General features: G+C 35.7%; 2 protein-coding genes across 2 annotated transcripts; both read right to left on the reverse strand.

The window, feature by feature from the left end:
* Window positions 1–14,822: 14,822 nt before the first annotated feature.
* On the reverse strand, window positions 14,823–16,576 carry LOC111408234 (transcription factor GTE12-like). Its single transcript, XM_023038024.1, has 6 exons — window positions 16,518–16,576; window positions 16,348–16,425; window positions 16,062–16,174; window positions 15,891–15,957; window positions 15,399–15,520; window positions 14,823–15,283 (listed from the first exon to the last, which is right to left on the reverse strand). The coding sequence occupies exons 3-6, from the start codon at window positions 16,152–16,154 to the stop codon at window positions 15,095–15,097; spliced, it is 471 nt and encodes a 156-aa protein (XP_022893792.1). The 5' UTR covers window positions 16,155–16,174; window positions 16,348–16,425; window positions 16,518–16,576; the 3' UTR covers window positions 14,823–15,094.
* Window positions 16,514–18,969, reverse strand: LOC111408480 (transcription factor GTE12-like). Its single transcript, XM_023038233.1, has 6 exons — window positions 18,849–18,969; window positions 17,293–18,017; window positions 17,021–17,081; window positions 16,811–16,945; window positions 16,675–16,727; window positions 16,514–16,579 (listed from the first exon to the last, which is right to left on the reverse strand). Exons 2-6 carry the CDS (start codon window positions 17,935–17,937, stop codon window positions 16,514–16,516), a joined length of 960 nt encoding a protein of 319 aa, XP_022894001.1. The 5' UTR covers window positions 17,938–18,017; window positions 18,849–18,969.
* Window positions 18,970–20,327: the final 1,358 nt, after the last annotated feature.

Genomic DNA, 20,327 nt, shown 5'->3' on the forward strand with positions numbered 1-20,327 from the left:
CTACCGGAGCTATAAGACTTCCCTTTAAATGTTCTATTTGTGGAAAGAAAAATGAAAATGACAGTCCACGGTTTCCTTTCTATTTCTTTTTTTTCCCGTGGCGGGTTTCCCTCCCATTCCTTTCCTTTCTATTCTTGCCATGTTACCTATTTTTAAATTTCCGTATAGCCTCTGTGAAACTCAATATGTAAGCCCATCATTTTTTCATTTTTTGCGTGCTAGAAGCAGGTCCTCGACTTGTTAATGACAAAAGAAATGAACAATTTTTTAACATCGTTTTTGCATGTCTATTACTGTTGTGTTTTATGCTCTTCTTTCATGGCCATTTTTTTCAATAGAATGAGATTTTGAATATTAAATTTTTAGAGAATGTGTAATTAAAATTCAAGAAAAAGTTTTAGATTTATATAAAAAAATATTTTATTTGCAAGAATAAGTGCTTGAAAAAGAGTATGAGAAAAAAAGAGTTCTGGCAAAATGATTGTAAAACAGGGACTGTATTAAGAAATGGGTCATTGACTTGTCAAAGACATGACATGCCAACTTCAAACAAATTTATACTTGTTAGAATTTAGGTGTGATCTGAATTATTTGTTGAAGATAAATGCAGATTAGGACGGGAGTAGTGCATACTTATATCGGATTGTTTTCGTTGTATTTTTTACGTGCTTCATATTTGTTGTTCAAAGACACGATTTTATATAGTCGTGATCGTACCATTGAAGAAGTCTATGATGCTCTATTTTCAATGAAGTAGATGAAGCATATTGCTGAGGTTTATGGAGATGGATTTATTCGATGGTGGTTGTGCAATGGACAAAATAATGTCTAACTTCAAAATTTATTGCAAGAATTTGGGGTACTTAATTAAAGATTGCTATAAGTTGCGTAATAGAGAAAATTTGGCTACAACATTTTAGAAAAAAAGCAATTATATTGTTGAAATTTTTCAAGTGATGGAGAGTCGTTACTTATGTCTAACTATAACTCCAAACCTGACGAGGCTTGGACTTTGGATACAACTTACAATTTTCATATATCGCCCAATCAAGAATTTTTTTTCACCATATGAAGAAGTTAGAAAAGATGTTGTGATGACCAGTAATTATACTCCGTGTCGAATAGCTGGTATTGGCCAAGTCAGAATAAAGATGTTTGATGGGACGTAAGAGCACTTGACGTAGAAAGACACATTTTAGACATGAAGAAAAATTTTATCTCTTTAAGTACTCTTGATTCAAAAGGGTAGAGGTACACTGTTGAAGGAGGAGTCCTGATAGTTCGTAAAAGAACCCATATTTTGTTATATGTCTTGTAGTGTTATACGTCTTGAAGTATTATACAGAATCCTCGAGTAATCAGCATATTTTAAGAACCTAAGTGGATTTAGAGTTGGCTTCTATATCATTGGAGTCTAATTTGGGATCATTGTTTAAAAATACATCTCGGTTAAATTTTGAGGATATGGGTAAATCAGTCTTGCCACCATTATCGATGGTGTCATCATATTTACTTGCTTGAAATAGACCCATTTTTTGCCATAAGAGTCATTGTATTCTTTCTCCATCTTCTGCAATTATTTTATTCTTGTATTCTGATCTTTACTTAATTTAATTGTCTTAATCTCTTATTTTTGCTGCAATAAAGTGGTTTCAAATTTAGTTTGACTCATAACAATACTATTTCACGATACCTAAGCTACACATTTTATGATAAACAATAAAAGAATTCATAGTTTATACATGTTAAATGTATTGTCTTTAGGAAATTGTTGAGACCTTGTGCTATAATTATATTGAAAGTTTGCATATTTTTCTCTAGTTTCTCGAGGTATTGTAGTCCCTTGATGAATGTTGTGTGCATCTGTGTGCATACGGCGTGCCTGTGGTGTGCTACTAGAATTTGGCAAGAACTTATAATTGATACGAAAATTACAAAAATTCAAATTATTGAGTGACGTTTGCATCCAAGGCAGTGATGAATAATCATCAATCACTCTTATAATCCCATTTCATTTCTCGAACGCCATCCTTCTACCACCTAGCTACCTCAGAAAAAGCAACACAAAGTCTGAGTCCCGTGCAAGGAACTATAAAAACAATCGAAAACACAGATTTGAATAAACTCTTTTTTGTTTATTTATTTATTTATTTTTGGTAGAGAAATGGCGCAGGTAAATCCTATAGAAAACAAGATGTTGAAATGAAGGAGGAGAGTGTTGGGTTTTTTGATACCCAATAATCCGGGCGATGATTTAAAACAGTTGTAGGATTATTTATCGTCACCATGGACTTGGCTCGGCTGGGAGACGAACTACACTTTTAGATGGCTTGGGTTTGGGTTGGATGATTATTTGGTTAGTTGAACAATTTAGTGATTAATATGGAGTTGAATATTGGCCCATTAATTTAGGTTAATTGATAGCCCTCTTAGTGAACCCTAGGCCCAATTGGACTGACCTAAACTAACCTATATATATGTATTTATCTCCTAGCCGTTTTGTGGTGGTGTGTGTGTGTTGTAGCAATGGAGAGGAGAGTTGAGAGAGGAGAGGCAGTCGAGAGAGAGGAAAGCCATGTGAGGTTATGAGTGAGATCCAACCATTGTGATATCTTTTTCTTCCTCTCCATACCTTTGTGGATTGCTAACACCACCACCCTTCTCCTTTGTGGGGTTTGAGAGAGTTTGGACAGTCCAAAGTGAAGGCGAAAGTCTCGGGTCGAGCCAAGATAAACCGGTGTTCGTTTGATTGTTTTCTGAGCTCGGAATCAAGATTTATCGAGGGTTTTACGCTACAAAGAGTAATAAGTAAAGCACAAGCAGTGGCACTTTCAAATTCAATGCGGGAGCACCAGAGTTTGTATACAGATATCACACCCAGCCCAGGTGCCAAAAATGAACCCACGGTTGCTCCAAATCTGAATGTCAAAGATCATTCGGGTCAGTCACATCATTGTTTCCAGGATGTTCCTTCCAATAAGCTTAGGCTAATTGACAATGACACTACAATTTATGTTGAAAAAATTAGTGCAAAATTTATATACTGACGACATACCTTTTACGCACATAAAACTAGACAAAACATTGACTTATTGAAACCAAATATGTTTAAAGAAACTAATGCTTACCAAACGCATTAAGTGTTTTATGACCAGTGAACCTATTAAAGTAATGATAATGCCCACATTCCATGAGGAGAACTTTAGATTATAAAGACTAGGAAACCTACTTGTGTTTAGAACTCTATTGATATGAAATGCAAACTTAAAATAAATGCAGACATTATAATGGAGCAAATATTCGAACAATATGATAGTGGCAGGTGAAGTGAACGAATCTGCAACAGGAGGTCCTATATATAATAGTTGGAAAGTTATGTGTTTAAATATACAATTTTTGAGATAAAACGTCTCAAAAGATATGTCATTTCCAGACAATATTTGTCCAAAAGGTATGCTTTTCCATATGAAAAGACACACCTTCCAGACATATTCTAGAACATTCTGCCATATATATCACACACTAGTTAGTAAAGTATACCATCACAATAATACAATTGTCTACATAGAAAAAAAATAATACAGCAAACTATACATACACTAAATAGAGTTCAACGTACGTCTTGAACTATGAGAATTACAATCAACATGATGTTTTGAACTATTTAGTCGTTTATGTAAATAAAGACAATAATATCCCCATAATAACTTCCCTTAACAATTTTAATTCTCATAGTCCTTTTTCATTTTGGTCTTGAAAAATTATTGGGTTTCATTTTCCTGTCGCTGTTATAGGCCTGACCATAAAATGAATAGCAACTACCCTATGCCTACGACATCGTAGGCATGTACGGACTAAAAAATTGACTAAACGTTGTGTTGTAAAGTTGTCAAATTTGTTGGTTGTATGGTATATCTTGGCCAAGGAAATTTTTGTTGAAGAAGATCATTATAGAAGATGTCAATCGAATACACTATACTAGGGGATCATGTTGATAAGTGGTTGTGCACTTATCTAGGTCATATTACTAAGTTATTATATTGTCAAAATGTTGATTTCTGCTTGACTTAGATTAATTTTCTTTTAGTTCAGTGTTGGACTTGTTTCTAAGCATTTGAAAAAGAACAAAGGACGAAATTAAATAAAAGCTGTAATTTTGGGATCAAATTCTACAAGTTGGAATTTGAGAAGGATATTTGGTTGCACAAATAAATGGACTCAAGCGACTAAATCGCATTAATTGTGAAGAATGAGGCCTTGAAGACAAGCACCAAATTATATGGGCCTTTGAGCATGGTAGTTTAATTGGAATCAATTTCTAATGAAAATAGAATTCAAGAAATCTACATCATGAAAGATTTAGAATTGGAATAGAACAAAACAATTGGCAATTGATTATAATAAAAGGGACACACACACACGGGACACGGGGGACGAAGACGTAAGACAGGCAGCAAAGGAAAAAAAATTCCAGATTTGTTGTGCAGTAATTCAACAATAATTTTGCAAGAATTTTTGAAATTAATCACGTTCCATCAATTTATTAGTGATCTCTTTTAAATTTTATTTGTTTAATTTTGACATTATGAGTAGCTAAGTATCTTTAATACTAGGATTACGATAAATCTTATATCATAAACCTTTAGCTCTTGATTTTATTCTTTTTTATTTTTTTGACATTCAAAGCACATTATTTTATTTTGAATGATTGATATGGGTTTACTCTTCTCTACAATTATATACGCAATAATTGTATGAGTTTTGTGACATGTTTTACTTTTGAAAGATTGAAAATAAGTTGAACATAGTGTCAATTATTATAGAAATCCGATAAGGTATAGAAACATACCGCTACGCTCTATATGATCTTTAAGTATTCGCAAATTCATAATGCATTCTTGTATGTTCACATCCTTATAGAGATATAGTCAGGTCACATGTAAAAAGAAGTTTGACTTTACTCAAGAGAAACTGTTAAACAAACTAAAAATATTGATCTTCATAATTAAATCATTTTATCGATAGGATTCAGGATCCTAGTACACTTTTAGTAATCATATTTTCATAACACTTTCATTTATTACAACTTTGCATTCATTTTCGTTAAGTTAGGTCTTGCATTCATAAGAATAATAATAATGACAAAAATTTTTATTGTTTTGATTAAGGCCAAATAATTCAAATTTGAACTAGTATGCGGATATGATTCTAGGACTAAAAATATCAATTTTACTACATATTAACAAACCATGCACTTGCAGTATTTTATTGAGTATGATGTCAGCGTATTGCTTGTCGACAAATTGGAGAAAAGAGCATATTCTCTGGAGAAGAAATGTGAAGCTCTCCAAAAGAGGCTAAGGGAGGTTGAGATAGAGAAAAATAAATATAAGGAAATGAGCAAAGACTCTGAGGCATTGGCTGTAAAGGAAGCTTCTTTAGTGACTGATCTTACTAGGATCGCTAAGGACCTAAAGCAAGCGAGAGAGATCATTCCCAAACTAGAAGTTGTATCTTGTTGGGGATTGAACCAATAACACAATCAAAGCAACGGAATACAATATCACCATCCCCTATTATGCAGAATCAAAATGGCAATAAAATAACATCGACTCCAACTCACACACACACTGGCAGAAATTGTAAAGATAAGAACACAAATATTTGTTCACGAGGGAAACCCTTCAACGTGAAGGAAAAACCCCGGGACCTAGTCCAGTAAAAGCCATTCACTATCAAAATAATGGAATACACAGTTAATCTTCTCCAAAGCACACTCCAGAGGCTACCAATACATCAATAACACATATATATTCTTGGATATTAACAACATCATCATACTAAAATAGATACACACACAATAAGGAGAAAATCTCACTAAACTAGTGTGTAGAGCCCAAAGAAATGGAGAAGAATCTGGATGATCAGCTCCGGTCAAAATGTAGCTATCTTTGCCAAAAACAACATACTGAAATTTCAGCTTAATTGGACCATAAATGAGCCCCCATCATTTGGCAAGAAGAACTGAAATGTCGTGTCTCTCTCTCTCTCTCCTTCTTTCTCTCGTTACTCTCTGTTTTGCAAGAAATGAGGCTGCCCCTTTTGGAAATGAATTCTGCCCCATTTTTCTCAGCCTGTATCTATATTTGTTTGTTTGACTTTGGACCATTAAATGGGTTGGGCCCACATGGGCCAATACCATTTAAATGGGTATGTTCCCTCACGTGGAGTGAACACCCAACATATCTATAGTTGGTATGCCGGGTACTGGTAAGACAACACTAACTAAAATGATATTTCGTGATCCTATAATAGAATTCGAATTTTACAGACGTGCATGTGTTTATTCTTCTCAAAGTTGTAATAGAAAGGAAGTTTGACCTTTGCTTTTCCTTAATTTCTTCTTTCTCCATCAACCACATGGCTTCTGATACTCTACCCACTCCCGTTGAACCTGTCCAGCTTTCAGATATTGAAATTGTTTCTCCTTACAAAGCCGCTAGCATAGACAGCAAGTCAATGCTTCTACTGAGGCTTTCCCTCCTTCGTAGAAAGTGTGCCCTTGGAGGGTAACACTTCGCTTGGCCAAAATGATCATACTTTTAAGAATCTCCATCTCTTTCTCAATTTAGAGGGATAGTCCGCTTTGATCTCCTTATCTCCTTTTTTTTTGTTGTTGTATTTATGACAGTTAATCCTATTTTGTAGAAAAATTCTATTCAGACTATTCATTATTGAAATATCATTTTTCATGTTCTATGAATTGATTTATTTGGCCCTCCTTTTGGGATTGCATTGTATTACTCATTTTCTATCTAATTATGCTTCACATAAAGGCATTTATAATAACTTCATACCAACCACATAATCTATAGTTCTTGCGCTGATTTTCTTATTCTAACAATACTGCTTTCCAAATAAAACTTCATTAAATCATCGTTACAATGTAAGGGGATACGTATTGTTGTCATCTCCCCTATTATAAGTTCTTTGTGCATTATTACAATATGTCATGATATTTGAGTTTGTATCTAGTCCTTTTAACAACAATATCCTTTCAAGTGGAAACTAGTCCCTGTCTTCAATTGAAATTTCTTTAGTAGGATAGGGCTTCGTTTCTTGATTGAAATTTCTTTGGTGGGCTTAGTCCTCTCATTTTTGTGAACTCTATACTAGCTTCAAAATCGGTCTATGTTTCAAGACTCATGCTTCCTTTAGTACTCGCGAAATTATTTACTGGTGGGCAAGTCTTTTAACCCATCCTTCGCAATGTCGAATACTTGCTTCCTTATAAGAGGATTTTCAAGCATCGTTCAATTTGAAAATAGATATGGTACCACCCTTTAAGAGTTTTGTAACTGCAGTTATAGAGCGTTGAAATAGCATTCTCACATGGCAGCTTGGTTTCCCTTGTAGGGTATGACTCGGGAAGTTTCAAAATTTATGCACATGTGGTTGATATAAGTTACATCTTTCAGTTGCTTCAAAGAGAGTCTTCCCAAGATCCTATTGGAAGCAAATTTACTATCCATGATTAAGAGATCAATATTTCCTTGAAATGCAATTGGCTCCTCATCGAGCTCAACTAGCATGGTAATTTGTCTTCTTGGAATCAAATTTTCCCTTGTGAAACCATAAATGGGTTCGGCCATGGTGTCCAAGGACGATCAACCTGCATTTGTTAAAAGCACTCCCAAATAGAATATTAATAGAACTACCATTCTCTACCATCATGTGGGTTAAGTTGTTTTGAGCTATTACAATTCAAACTATCAATGCATCGCAATAAGGGATATATGACTCTGTCTTTGTTATTACTATCAAAAGTAATACGAAGAGAAACTACCTCGAATCCAGAATATTTCCCATACGGGTATTCTAGTAGTATGAGCGTAGTTTCTTTGCTCATTCTTTGTATCTCCAACGATATAGGGACCTTTGATTTAGCTAGAAGTTTCTGCTGGAACTTGTTTTAGTTCGTCGTGTCTTGTTTTGCTTCCCAAATCTTATCCTCTTGGTGTGTAAGGTGGTCTTTTTTGTTGGGAAAATTAAGTGATTTGTATGTAGATTTTTTTAGAAATTAACATAATCAATTAAATGACATAACGTAAATTCAACAATAACATAAAACAAGAAGGTTAGAAAATCAAGCCTTGGGAGTCACGTCGAGGATGCTGTCCTAAAGTCGTGTTGCCTCCCATTCGTGCGGGTTCTTTCGGCACTACACAGCTCCAAGATAAAACCCATGTGGCTCTCCTTCTATGGGCACGACCGTAGAGAGAAAATTGAACGAGCCATTATCAATTGCCAAAATTTTATAGAATAAGAATAGAAGATAATATAAAATGACTAGAGAGTAGTATGAAAAGGGAGATGTATGAGAAGACTAGAGAGTATATTGTATTTGATTTTATTGTGCAAAACAACGAGAAATCCACCTCCTTTTATAGGTAAAATCAACCCCCACAATTAAGTCATTAAAATAGAGGTTATAACATGAATTATGATGTTTTAATTGTGTGAAAAATGATTATTAAATAAATAAAAACTGAAAATTAAATGGGTTAAATTATTGAAAGGTTAAAACTTAATTTTAAGTTACAACACTTTTTCCTCTGATCATTCCTTACAAGCCTCCCTGTTGACTTTGCAGCTCAATAATTCTTAATTATATTATGATACCTGGAACGATGAATCTTGCAAAATTTCATCTTCTAGCTCCTAGGGAAATGATGCTTTTCACTTGCAATAGGTGCAAGGTTGAGGATACTGCATGGACCCTATCCTTGGGCTCTACAAATTGTGAATATTTTTGTTTTGGCAATTTAAAATAATGGATGGAGGTTTTACCTTTGAAAATTTTCATTTGCACTTGTTTATCTTTTTTCGGTTGGCAATAGTATCATCCATCAGGATTTCACTCTGGATCAAGTTCACCAACTAATAATAGGAAGTAGGATTTTAGTTGTGAACGTTCCGCTAGATGGGAGTCTTCATTATCAGATCGTTCCACTAGGTATCTATAGCTTTCTCTTTCGATATAGTCTCGCAAGCTATCAATTTGATGCTGAACAGTGTAAAATAGCTCCTTAGACACTCTCCTCCTTTCTATCGCATGTCATTCAATCGTATGGCTAGAACTTGTCCTAGTCTATTTCCAGCGAATGCTCCCAAGAAATCTTGTTTCAATTGTGGCCATCTTCTAAGAAATCCTAGCGACAGTTTGCTGTAACACTTTTTAACCTATCCAGCTAGAGTCAATTGGGCTTGCCTTTTTTAATTTCCATTTCATCATGTACTCGAATAGACTTTACATAGGATCATTTTTCCATTATATTGTCCATTATATGACAAATGAAATTATCCGAGATTGGTACCTCCTTGATTTCCCTAAAAAAGAGTATGTATTCATCATCATAATCCATTTCATACGGTCTAGCTTGATGATCTTCATACTCTTTCATTGGGAAAGTATTATACGATATTAGCTGTGATTAAGGAGTTCATCTATAATTATGCAATCTATTTCCCTTTACTTATATTTTGCCCAAACATAATTGTATTTCCTTAGATATCACATTCTTGGTGTATTATATATACACCAATGTACCATGTACCAAATCAATGAAAATTGCTTTATTCATATGAAAGTTAACATGGTATCAGAGCATTAGGTTTCGAAAACCATACCCTGCCTCTGCCATGGCCGATCCTATTCCTACCATTGTCTTAGATACCACCAAATTTCTTACAAATGCATCTTCCCCATATTACCTGCACGCATCTGATCAACCAAACCAACTCCTTGTTGATGCTCCTCTAAATGGAGACAATTATCCTACTTGGCGTCGATTGGTAACATTCGCCTTGAATGCCAAAAATAAATTAGGATTCGTCCTCGGCACCATCAAACGTCCAACTACATACAGGGCAGCTGCACTTCTTTGGGATCGTGTTGCGACATGATAATGTCGTCGTTACTTCATTTCATTGATCGATCTCTCACCGGAAGCCTCCTTTATTGTGAAATGCCCAATGACCTATGGGTCGAACTGGAAACCAGATTTCAGCAAAGCAACAAGACCAAAATTTTCACCATTAAACGTGACCTTGCCAATCTTCACCAAGGACATCAATCAATCACTAATTACTATGGAAAATTGAAAGAGGTATGGGATGAATTAGCCTCCCTCCAACCGGTCAATACATATACGTGCGGGGCAGCAAAGGCCATATCTAAAACGCAAGATTCGGACAAAGTTTATCAATTTCTCTTAGGAGTAAATGATAGTTTTCAGCACATCCGGTCACAAATTCTAGCTACTGATCCATTACCTTCAATTGGGCGTTGCTATGCTATTCTTCATCAGGAAGAAACCCAACGCCTGGTTCAATTGTCTTCATCGCAGTTGGATGCTTCAGCCCTAATTGCTCGTTCAAGGCTGCCAACGAACTCGCCTCATCCCCACCGTCCCCGTCCCGTTGGAATACCACACCATGCCGTTGGAATACCACTATTTGAAGCATGTGGAAACCGGGTCACCAACGCAACAAATGTTTTGAAATTATTGGGTACCCGAAATGGTGGGCGTCCAAGAACAAACGACACACCACAGTGCCCTCGTCGCCGGCTACTCATCAGGCGTCTAGTGCCACTGCGCCACCAACCGTGAGTGAAACTCCCAGCCTTACCATCGATCAATATAACCAATTGATGGAACTGCTGAGGAACCCAGTCCTCTCCTTCACAGGTTCTGGCTCTGTCTCCTACTTTGGCCCCTCTTTTGATCGTAAATGTTGGATAATAGACAGTGGTGCCACACACCACATTACTAATTTACCCCTAAATAATTTTCAAGATAATGCTAGCCCAATTTTTTTTTGCCTTCCCACATGATCACAGTCCCCCGTCTCTAGCACGGGTGATATTACTTTATCTCCTCGTCTTTCCCTTTCTAATATTTTATCGATTCCTGAATTTAAATTTAATTTGTTAGCAATCAGCTAACTAATAAAACCCCTCAATTGTGTTGTCTCATTTTTTCCCACCTTTTGCATATTTCGGGACCTAACCACGATGATGCTGATTGGAACGGGCAATGAGCGTAACATACTTTATTACTTCAAGCCGGCTCCAGCAATCGCTTTCCAATCATCCAATCAGATTTCCTTTGACACATGGCATCAACGTCTTGGTCACCCCTCCTTAGATAATATTCCTAATTTTATTTATCGTCCTAAAATTATTGAACATTATGATGCATGTAATCGTGGTAAACACACTCGATTGCATTTTCATTTAGTTGTGAATAAAAGTTTGATGCCCTTTGAACGCATATTTTGTGATATTTTGGGGGGGGGGGGGTTATCATACTGCCTCTCTCTCGGGTGCGCATTATTTCTTAACTGTAGTTGACGAATACACTTGAGTCACATGGGTATGTTTAATGCGTTTTAAATCTAAAACTTTATCTTGTCTACGGGCATTTTTTGCCATGATTCACACTCAATTCATTTTCAAGATACACCATATACGGATTGATAATGGTCAAGAATTCCTTGCTCGCACCACACAAGATTTTTTTTCTAAACAAGGCACCCTTCACGAACGTACTTGTGTCGAGACACCTCAACAGAATGGTGTTGCTGAGCCAAAACATCGCCATATTTTAAATGTGGCTCGATGTCTCTGTTTTCAAGCACACCTTCCCCTTACCTTTTAAGGAGAATATGTGCTCACCGTTACCTAACTTATTAACCGCATCCCGTCTTCTTCTCTACACAATATTTCTCCTTTTGAATGCCTTTACCAAAAGGTACCTCGCTATGACCATTTGCGTGTCGTTGGTTGTCTTTGCTATACTCAAACTACTTCTGTTCAGCGCAATAAATTTCAACCTCGTGCCCACCCTTGTGTTTTCTTAGGATACCCCTCCACTCATAGCGCATATCGGGTTTATGACTTAGAATATGAACGGATTATCATCTCTAGGGACATCACTTTCCACGAACACATCTTCCCCTTCAAACTACTACCTCAATCTACTACCTCTCCTCTCGTCTTACCACTTCCTGTTGATGAAACCCCTACTCAACCACCAATTCCCTCCCCTCCTCCAGAACCTGTTCAAGTATCCCATCCCACTCGCCCTTGACGCACTATAAACTGTCCTGCTCATATTGCTCCTACCTTACCTTTATCCTCATCTGTTACGCTATGCACTACTTCAGTCACATCTTCAGGTACTACTCATCCTATTTCCAATTTATTTCGTATCATAATTTTTCTGCAGATCATTTTACATTTCTGACAGCTCTATAACAATCCTCCGATCCCACTCGATACTCTCAAGCTGTTAAAGATCCCCATTGGCGTGATGCCATGCAAGCTGAGATTCGAGCACTTGAGTCCAATAATACTTGGGTTCTCACACACCTTCCTCCTGGTAAGAAACCCATCGACTGTAAGTAAGTCTACAAAACTAAACTACATGCAGATGGTTCCATTAAACGGTATAAGGCTCGGTTGGTAGCTAAGGGTTACACTCAGGTTGAGGGCCTTGATTATCATGACACTTGTGCTCCTATTGCTAAACTTGTTACTGTCCGTTGTGTTTTGGCTATCGTAGCTGCTCGTAATTGGCACATCCATCAACTTGATGTGAATAATGCATTTCTTCATGGCGATTCACAGGAGGAGGTCTACATGACACTCTCTCCGGGATATGGTCGAGAGAGGGAAACTCGTGTTTATCGTCTCCTTAAATCTCTTTACGGTCTTAAGCAAGCTTCTCGTAATTGGTACTCAAAGCTGTCTTCTGTATTATTGTCTGATAGATTTTCTCAATCTACAGCTGATCACTCACTTTTTACTCGGACTATTGGCTCTTCTTTTACTGTTGTTCTGGTGTATGTTGATGACATTTTGGTTGCAGGAAATGATCTTTCTGCTATCACTACCCTCAAAAAATCGCTTGATGACAGGTTCAAAATTAAGGATTTGGGTACCATGAAATACTTCCTTGGGCTTGAAATTGCCCGGTCACGGCTTGGTATTTTCATTAATCAGCGAAAATACACCCTCGACGTACTTGCAGATTCTGGTAATTTGGGTTCACGGCCTGCATCTTTTCCTATGGATTAGAATTTGAAGCTTACTCTTGATGATGACACTTTGCTTTTTGATCCCAGTTCTTATCGATGATTAGTGGGTCGGCTTCTGTATCTCACTATTACTCGTCCAGACATCTCATTCTCTGTTCATATGTTGAGCCAATTCATGCAAAGCCTAAATCTTAACATGGTATCAGAGCCCAGTAAGTTTCAATGAGCTATTCAATCCGATTAAGTCTAAAAAATGAGCACACAAATTTCAAGATTGATCTGCTCAAAAAAATCCACCATCTTGCGGGGGCACGTTAAGGGAATAAATCCCACATCGGTTAAATACCAAAATATTGACTAATTTAAATAGATCTTAGGTCACTCCTCTTAATAAGATTGACCTTATTAAGATGGACCTCAAATCTTATCATATGATGTATCGTCATAATTTTTAGCTATCCGATCTCCTTGACGGTAATTTTGAGTTTTTATCTTCTATTGCGGTAACTCGACTCATCCATAGATCTTCTTACTGTATTTTATCTTCATATCGCTCTTTTTTCCTTTCTAAATTATTATCATATTTGAAATCTGAAAATGATGCTACCCACTTATTCATCACTCATTCTTGAAAAGTAAAATTCTAAGACAAGCATGAAACCCAGACAAAGGCAAAATACTTGAAGAAATCTAGAAATCATTCATTACCATTTTGTATCACTTATAGGGGCAGCATAGTCATTGTCTTGTAATATTGTAAAAACGTCTTCCATACCGTTTGTCCTTATTAAATCTAAACCCTCTTTTAATTGTCTCTTGTTTTTTATATTCATCCGATGCCATGATACAATGGAGGGTATTTAATGAAGAAAATATATTTGTGCAAGGTTAGAAGGCAAACTCACTCATCTTCGATTTTGGAGTTGCGTAATAAAAAATTTTTGAAAGGCAAAGTGATGCTTAATTATGACAAAAATAAACTCACGGAATCTTATTACTGTAAAATGATGAAAAACAATAAATTAACCCTTTCATTTATAAGGGTTTACATAAAAACCTAATTTAAACAAGTTAAAATTGAAAAGAATTTAATATAAACTAAATGACAAAAATAGCACTAAAACTTTAAAAATAGTGTTAGAGTCCTAAACGAACTCGGATGGACAAAATTCATTGTATTCACGGCGAGATGGTGCATTCTACTCGTGTTTCTTGTACTCTTTTTGTAATAATATTATGAATTCAAGCCGAAGTTTGAATGCTCTCACTGCACTATTACCTTTTTTTTTTTTTTTTTTTTTTTTTTTTTTTTCACATTTCAAGCCAATTATTCTTCAATCCATTCTACAATCTGTTTTATATCAACATTTCAAGCATATGGTAATCATAAAGAAGAAGAACATCTAATTCAACCTTTTATGGCTCTTTGTAATTATTTTCATATAGTTTGTGCACCAACTCCACGCCCTTGTTTGGGCTCCATTTTAACAAAAAATTCAGGGAAAATGAGTATTAGGATACTGATTTCTTTTTTGGAAAATAAAACATCTAGAAACAATGGGAGGACCGACAGTCTCCTTCATGGAAGTTGGAAGGTTAATTACAAAAAGCAGTTAAGATGAAACTCCAAATTTTAACATTGTATCAAAGTCCCTTAAGCTCAAACGAGCAATTTGATTCGATTAAAAAAAAATGAAAAAATGAAAAAATAAATTGCCACCATCTTACGGGGATAACATTGCTTTTTCAATCCAATGGCAGCACCACGCTGGACATACTGATTTACAAGACAAATTCTAAATACACAAAAAATTATTCACAAGTTGTATTGAATCTTTGTTCGACTGCATCTACAAAAAAATATGCACTAGTTGTACTTACAATGTTTGATTGACTAATTAGAGATCTTGCCTATCGTTCCCTAACAGCCCACAAAACGAATACTAATTTACAATTAACAACTCAAAACTACACATATATGCAGCTAGGATTACGAAAGAATTTCCCCCTCTTCACCTTGCAGAATTGCCTCCACTTCATCTTCTTCCATGTAATCATCCTTTATGTATAACCCAAGCTGTTCCAGAGAATTTCTCAAGTTACCAATGCTGATGCCTCCAATTATTGCTTCAAACTCCATAATATCTCGATTCTCGTTGAAATAGACTGTTTTTCCCATCTAAATTAGAGTGAAACAAACGTCAGTAAATTTAAATTTCTTTAGTATCAACGAGGCAAATCATAACAGGAATCACACAGGATCAAGGAATACAAAATTGAATTTAAAAAGGGACCTTTTCTAATGCAATTCTGGCTGCTTTTCTTTCCCTCTCACGTTGCATCTTCAACTCTGTCTCTACCCTCATTCGGGAGGCTGCTACAGCAGTTTTACTTTCAGCTGCAATCCTAGTCTTCTCTGCAGAAGTTCAAACATCCAGTGTAAACAAAATATTGCCAACTGAAGATAAATACTAATGAAATACTTGTACCGTAAAAGAACAGAATGAACGTAGGATATTTAAATGAAAATTAGTGACACATCTTTCATTCACAAGCCAGAAAAGTTTCACAGTTCACACGAGTCTATATAATTAAACTATATTTTCAGCCACATGCCTTGTGTCACCTACTGACCTTCAAGAAAAAGAATTTCAATACAAGACAAGAAGATATACAGATGCCCAAAAAGGCAAATATTACACTAAAAGTTCCATAGGAAGGCAACATTTTAACACAAAAATATGACAGTACATCATAATAATGGATCAAGGATATGCTCAGATCACCTTCATACTGCTGCCTTTCCAGTCTTTCCCTTTCTTTTTGCCTACTCACAGGATTAATCTTCTTGCCCTGAACAGAAATCAAAGAGACAGATATTAATAAGTCCACAGAATGAAGAGTTCAACCAACATAGTATGTATGCCAAATTTCCGCACGCAATAAGAATTCATTACATGATCCAGGAGAGCATGATGTCTAGCTCTGGAGATAGTATCTGCGAAGTGGCTTTTCAGCATGGCAGCACGCGAAACCTTCTTTGGTGACATATTAACAGGTGAAGTCCATCCTAAAACAAAGGCATATATAAATCAAATCTCCATATTTCCAAGGCTCTGATATATGCATGCTTGGGTGTGCCAGTGGGAGTAAAAGGTTAATCCCAAAATACATACGGACACTGAGCTGTGGTCATCCACAAGGAAACTAAAAAATGCATTTCCATGTCTAGATAATAGTTACCTTTATCAATGGCAGCAGTTGTGGCCGGGGGAGAGACTCTTTGCTGACAATTGTCTTCATTGGGAACACATTCATGCCCTAAAATTCATTGACAATGGCATGTCAAATCTCAAATAATCAAAAAGCAAGCTACACAATTGTAAACATATAGTAACAGCTATTGCTCTCACCATATGAATCCAGCTGTAATCCTCTTGTTTTGAGATGTCAAAGGATACTTAACCCCACCATCCTGATGTAAATAGACACGGTGAAAATCAACAAAAATTACCACCATACATTTAGAAAAGAAATTATTTGGTGAAACGAGAAAAGGCTAAAACTTACAAGTTTAGAATCACCAGAGTGATCATGATCAGATAATCTTTTTGAAGAAAAATCTGAAACAAGATGCAATATACTCCAAATTAGTTGATAGGAACATGGATGCAACATACTAACAAGTCATAAGAATTTAACTTACCAGTGAAAGATGGCTTAGCAGAACATCTGAGGCTGCATTGGCACGTCAGATTGCCACATGCAGCACATTTGACTGCAGGGAAATCAAATGGTTGTTTTCTATTGGAAGTAGCAAATGCAATATGATTTCCATTATCTGCATAAAAGATACATGGCCAATCAGTCATGTAAAGAACCAGAAAGCACAAACTTATTCTATCACGTCTCTGACCTTTATGAAAAGTTTTCACCAACGTGGAGCACCCACTTTGTGCTATTCTTGCAGGCTTCACCTGTACAGGAAAACATACAGAATCAACAATTTATGTGAAGAAAGGTCTAGTAACCACTAACAAGGAGCAACAAACTAAGGATAGAGCTAAGGAAGCAAGTGCATGACAACATTATGGCAATTAGAAAACAGTACTGTGAAAAATTGATAAAGGGAGAAATCATCACACCAATAAACACAACCACATTGTCTACACCATTAAATTTACTCACCTTTCCTTCTGTTATATCCAAAGAAACCTTTATTGCTCTTTCCAGCTCAAGTGAAGTTCCTTCGTCGATCGCGTTCAATTTTGTCTTCCTTAAGTTCCATCTCCTATTGAAGAGATCATTTAATTCCTTCGCGAAGTTATAAATGTAGTTCCCGGGAGGATTGTACGCCATTGCATTGGAAAAAGTCAGCCTCACATCCCTAGCAAATTCCTCAGCATCAGAGTATCTATTTTCCTCTAGTTTACACTTTATTTTTCCCAAATCCATTGGTTCGGAGATTATTGAAAAATAATCCAGAATCTTCAGCTTCACAGGATCAATTGGTTGATTGAAAGCAAATCCGTGAGGGTGCCCCATCAACGATCTCAAAATTTTACTATACTGCTCCTTGAAACTTTGTACTGTGCTCTGCTTTTTCTCCCTATGACACTCAAGGATCACTCCGGGTTTACGCTTGTTAGAGTTGCCTGACTTGGAATATTTCACTGGAATAGATTTTCCATTCGCATTAACTCCATCTCTACATTCATTATTCACTATCATCATCATGTTACCACTTGACTTGTCTTCTAATTCACGCCGTATTCCTTTTGAAGTGATTTTGAGCTTTATGCTCCTCTGCACAGTGTTATCGACAGCAGCCATAGCAGAGAACCTGAAGTGGGGAGCAAATTAGATTTCAAGATTGATTCTCAGCAACCAGAACTGTTGGACTGAACAACACACTGCACATTATTTAGAAGCAGATAAGGAATATTATTGTGGGCCCAACAATGAGCAAACAAATGTTTTCTTTTTTACTTCCTACCATGAGAATTGGAAGTAGTTAATTTCACATAATATGTCCCACACAATGTATTACTTTGGTCGCAGACCCATATTCACAAACAGAAATAATTGAAGTAGTGAATTAAATAAATAAAAGAAACTACAAAGAAACTAAATTTTTACATAATAAGGTAAACATTTCAAAATCAAGAATAATTTTTTTTATCTAAAATACATAACACAGAACGTAAAAAAAATCAAAAATCAACTTCATTTTTTACATAGGTAGGAGACGTCAAAATATCAATAAGCATTAAAAAAATACATATCAAAGAACGAGAAAGGGAAAAAAAATCAATGGAAATAAAACATACAAAATCCATACATTCCATAAATACAATTAGAAAAGAAAAGAAAAGAAAAAAATAGCGCCAAAAATAACCAACAATCCACTAACGAAATCTATAGTAAGCAACAACATAAACAATAATCTACAGGGGCGATTATAATTAGGATTTAGGGTTTAGGCAAGGGGAAAATCATAAGCAACCACATCAAAAATTCAAGAGAGACATTGTCAAGAAAAATCGCTGTTGGGTAAGAAGAATACCGTCATGAAACAACATTTTTTTGAAAATAAAATAAAATAAAACAATAATATATGTATATATACACACATATACATACTGTGAATCAAATCAAATTATTCACAACAATCGATTTGAATAAAATTGAGTACAAATAACAATCAACATAAAAAGCCCGTTTTTACACAAACACATACTAACCTTTGAAGATGATCGTCTATCGGAAATCCCTTCCCCCAATTCTATTCAACCCACTAACAATTTGATTTCAACAACTTTAGGAAATTGTATCAAGAAATATTTCGAATTGAAGTTTGGAAAACTATTGCTGCTGTAAGGTAAAATTAGGAATTGGGGGCTTGCTTTTGAATTTATAGTAGCCGTTGGCTCAGTCCTCAAAACATTTGGATGTGATGGGCCGTATGGCTCTTACGGTATTGTGTTATGTCGTTTTTGCCCTCCATCTATTGTGATGCATCGTTTTGGACCTCAATTATTGGGATGGGTCATTTTAGAAATCAAACTATTGAGATAGGTAGTCTTGACCCTTAAACTAAGGAGAAACGTCGTTTCTGCCCTTCAGCCATTGAGATATATCCTTTTGAACCTCCAACTAATGGTAAGGGCCATATTGATTATCCACCTGGGGTTGTTTTGATCTTATACCTACAGGGATGGCTCGTTTTTGTCATCCACGTAGCGGGATGGGACATTACAGTCCTTCACTTATTAAGATGAGTCAGTTTGGTGCTCTAGTTATTGATTATCATCTTTTTCATCCTCTAACTATTGAGATGCATTATTTTGCTACTCCAACTATTGAATTCGGTAGTTTAGGTAATCCATCTATTACGATGCATAATTTTTGTCCTCCAATACTAAAATGAATTGTTTTAGTCCTTCAACAATTTTGAAGTATTGTTCTCATTGTCCAACTATTGATATTCTTAGTTTTAGGAAATGCTCGGTAGTGATCCTGAAAATTATTTTTTGACCTTTAAAGAAAAAAGTGGATCTTATTTGTGAGTGAATAAGTCAAAAATGATTACTAGAATAATAAAATAATGGTTGAAAATTTAATTTTTTTAGATGAAAAAATACTACCAAACGAGGACTATCCTCCAACAATGAATTCCATTGTTTTGACAATCCATTTATTGAGATGTGTTGTTATGGTCCTCCATCTATTGGATGCGTTCTATTCACCTCCAGATACTGAGATACATCGTTTAGGTCTTTCAAATATTGAGACATATCATCTAGGTCTTCCAAACTATTTATATTTTGACTATCCATCTATTGAGTTTCTTAGTTTTAATCTCCAACTAAGAATTTCGACATTTGGTCTATCTAATTATTAAAATTCGTTGTTTTGTTCCTCCATCTAATGAGATACGTTGTTTTAGTACTCCAACTAGTTAAATTAGTTATTTTGGTCCTATGACTATTGGAATGTGTAGGTTTGGTCCTCAAACTATTGAACTACATAGTTTAAATCCTCAACCAATTGAAATGTGTTGTTTTGCTCCTTCATCTATTATGGTCATTGTTTTGGTCCTTCATATACTTTGACCCTCCAATTATTGAGATCGTCATTATTGTCCTCCATCTATCCGGATGGGTCTTTTTGATCCTACACCTATGGGGATGGCATTTTAGTCCTCCACCTATTGGGATGGG

This window comes from Olea europaea, chromosome 13 (genome assembly GCF_002742605.1).
Source record: "Olea europaea var. sylvestris chromosome 13, O_europaea_v1, whole genome shotgun sequence".
In the NCBI taxonomy this organism is placed as follows: domain Eukaryota; kingdom Viridiplantae; phylum Streptophyta; class Magnoliopsida; order Lamiales; family Oleaceae; genus Olea; species Olea europaea.

Bases quoted from the DNA above. Each gene is read 5' to 3' on its own strand.
- LOC111408234 (XM_023038024.1), bottom strand. From the start codon at position 16,154: ATGTCACCAAAGAAGGTTTCGCGTGCTGCCATGCTGAAAAGCCACTTC. The intron at 15,521-15,890 runs GTGATCTGAGCA...GAACTTCTGCAG, and splicing joins GGAAAGGCAGCAGTATGAAG to AGAAGACTAGGATTGCAGCT. The intron at 15,284-15,398 runs GTCCCTTTTTAA...ACTCTAATTTAG, and splicing joins CCAGAATTGCATTAGAAAAG to ATGGGAAAAACAGTCTATTT.
- LOC111408480 (XM_023038233.1), bottom strand. From the start codon at position 17,937: ATGGCTGCTGTCGATAACACTGTGCAGAGGAGCATAAAGCTCAAAATC. The intron at 17,082-17,292 runs GTGAGTAAATTT...TTTCCTGTACAG, and splicing joins TGGATATAACAGAAGGAAAG to GTGAAGCCTGCAAGAATAGC. The intron at 16,728-16,810 runs GTAAGTTAAATT...ATCTTGTTTCAG, and splicing joins TGCTAAGCCATCTTTCACTG to ATTTTTCTTCAAAAAGATTA.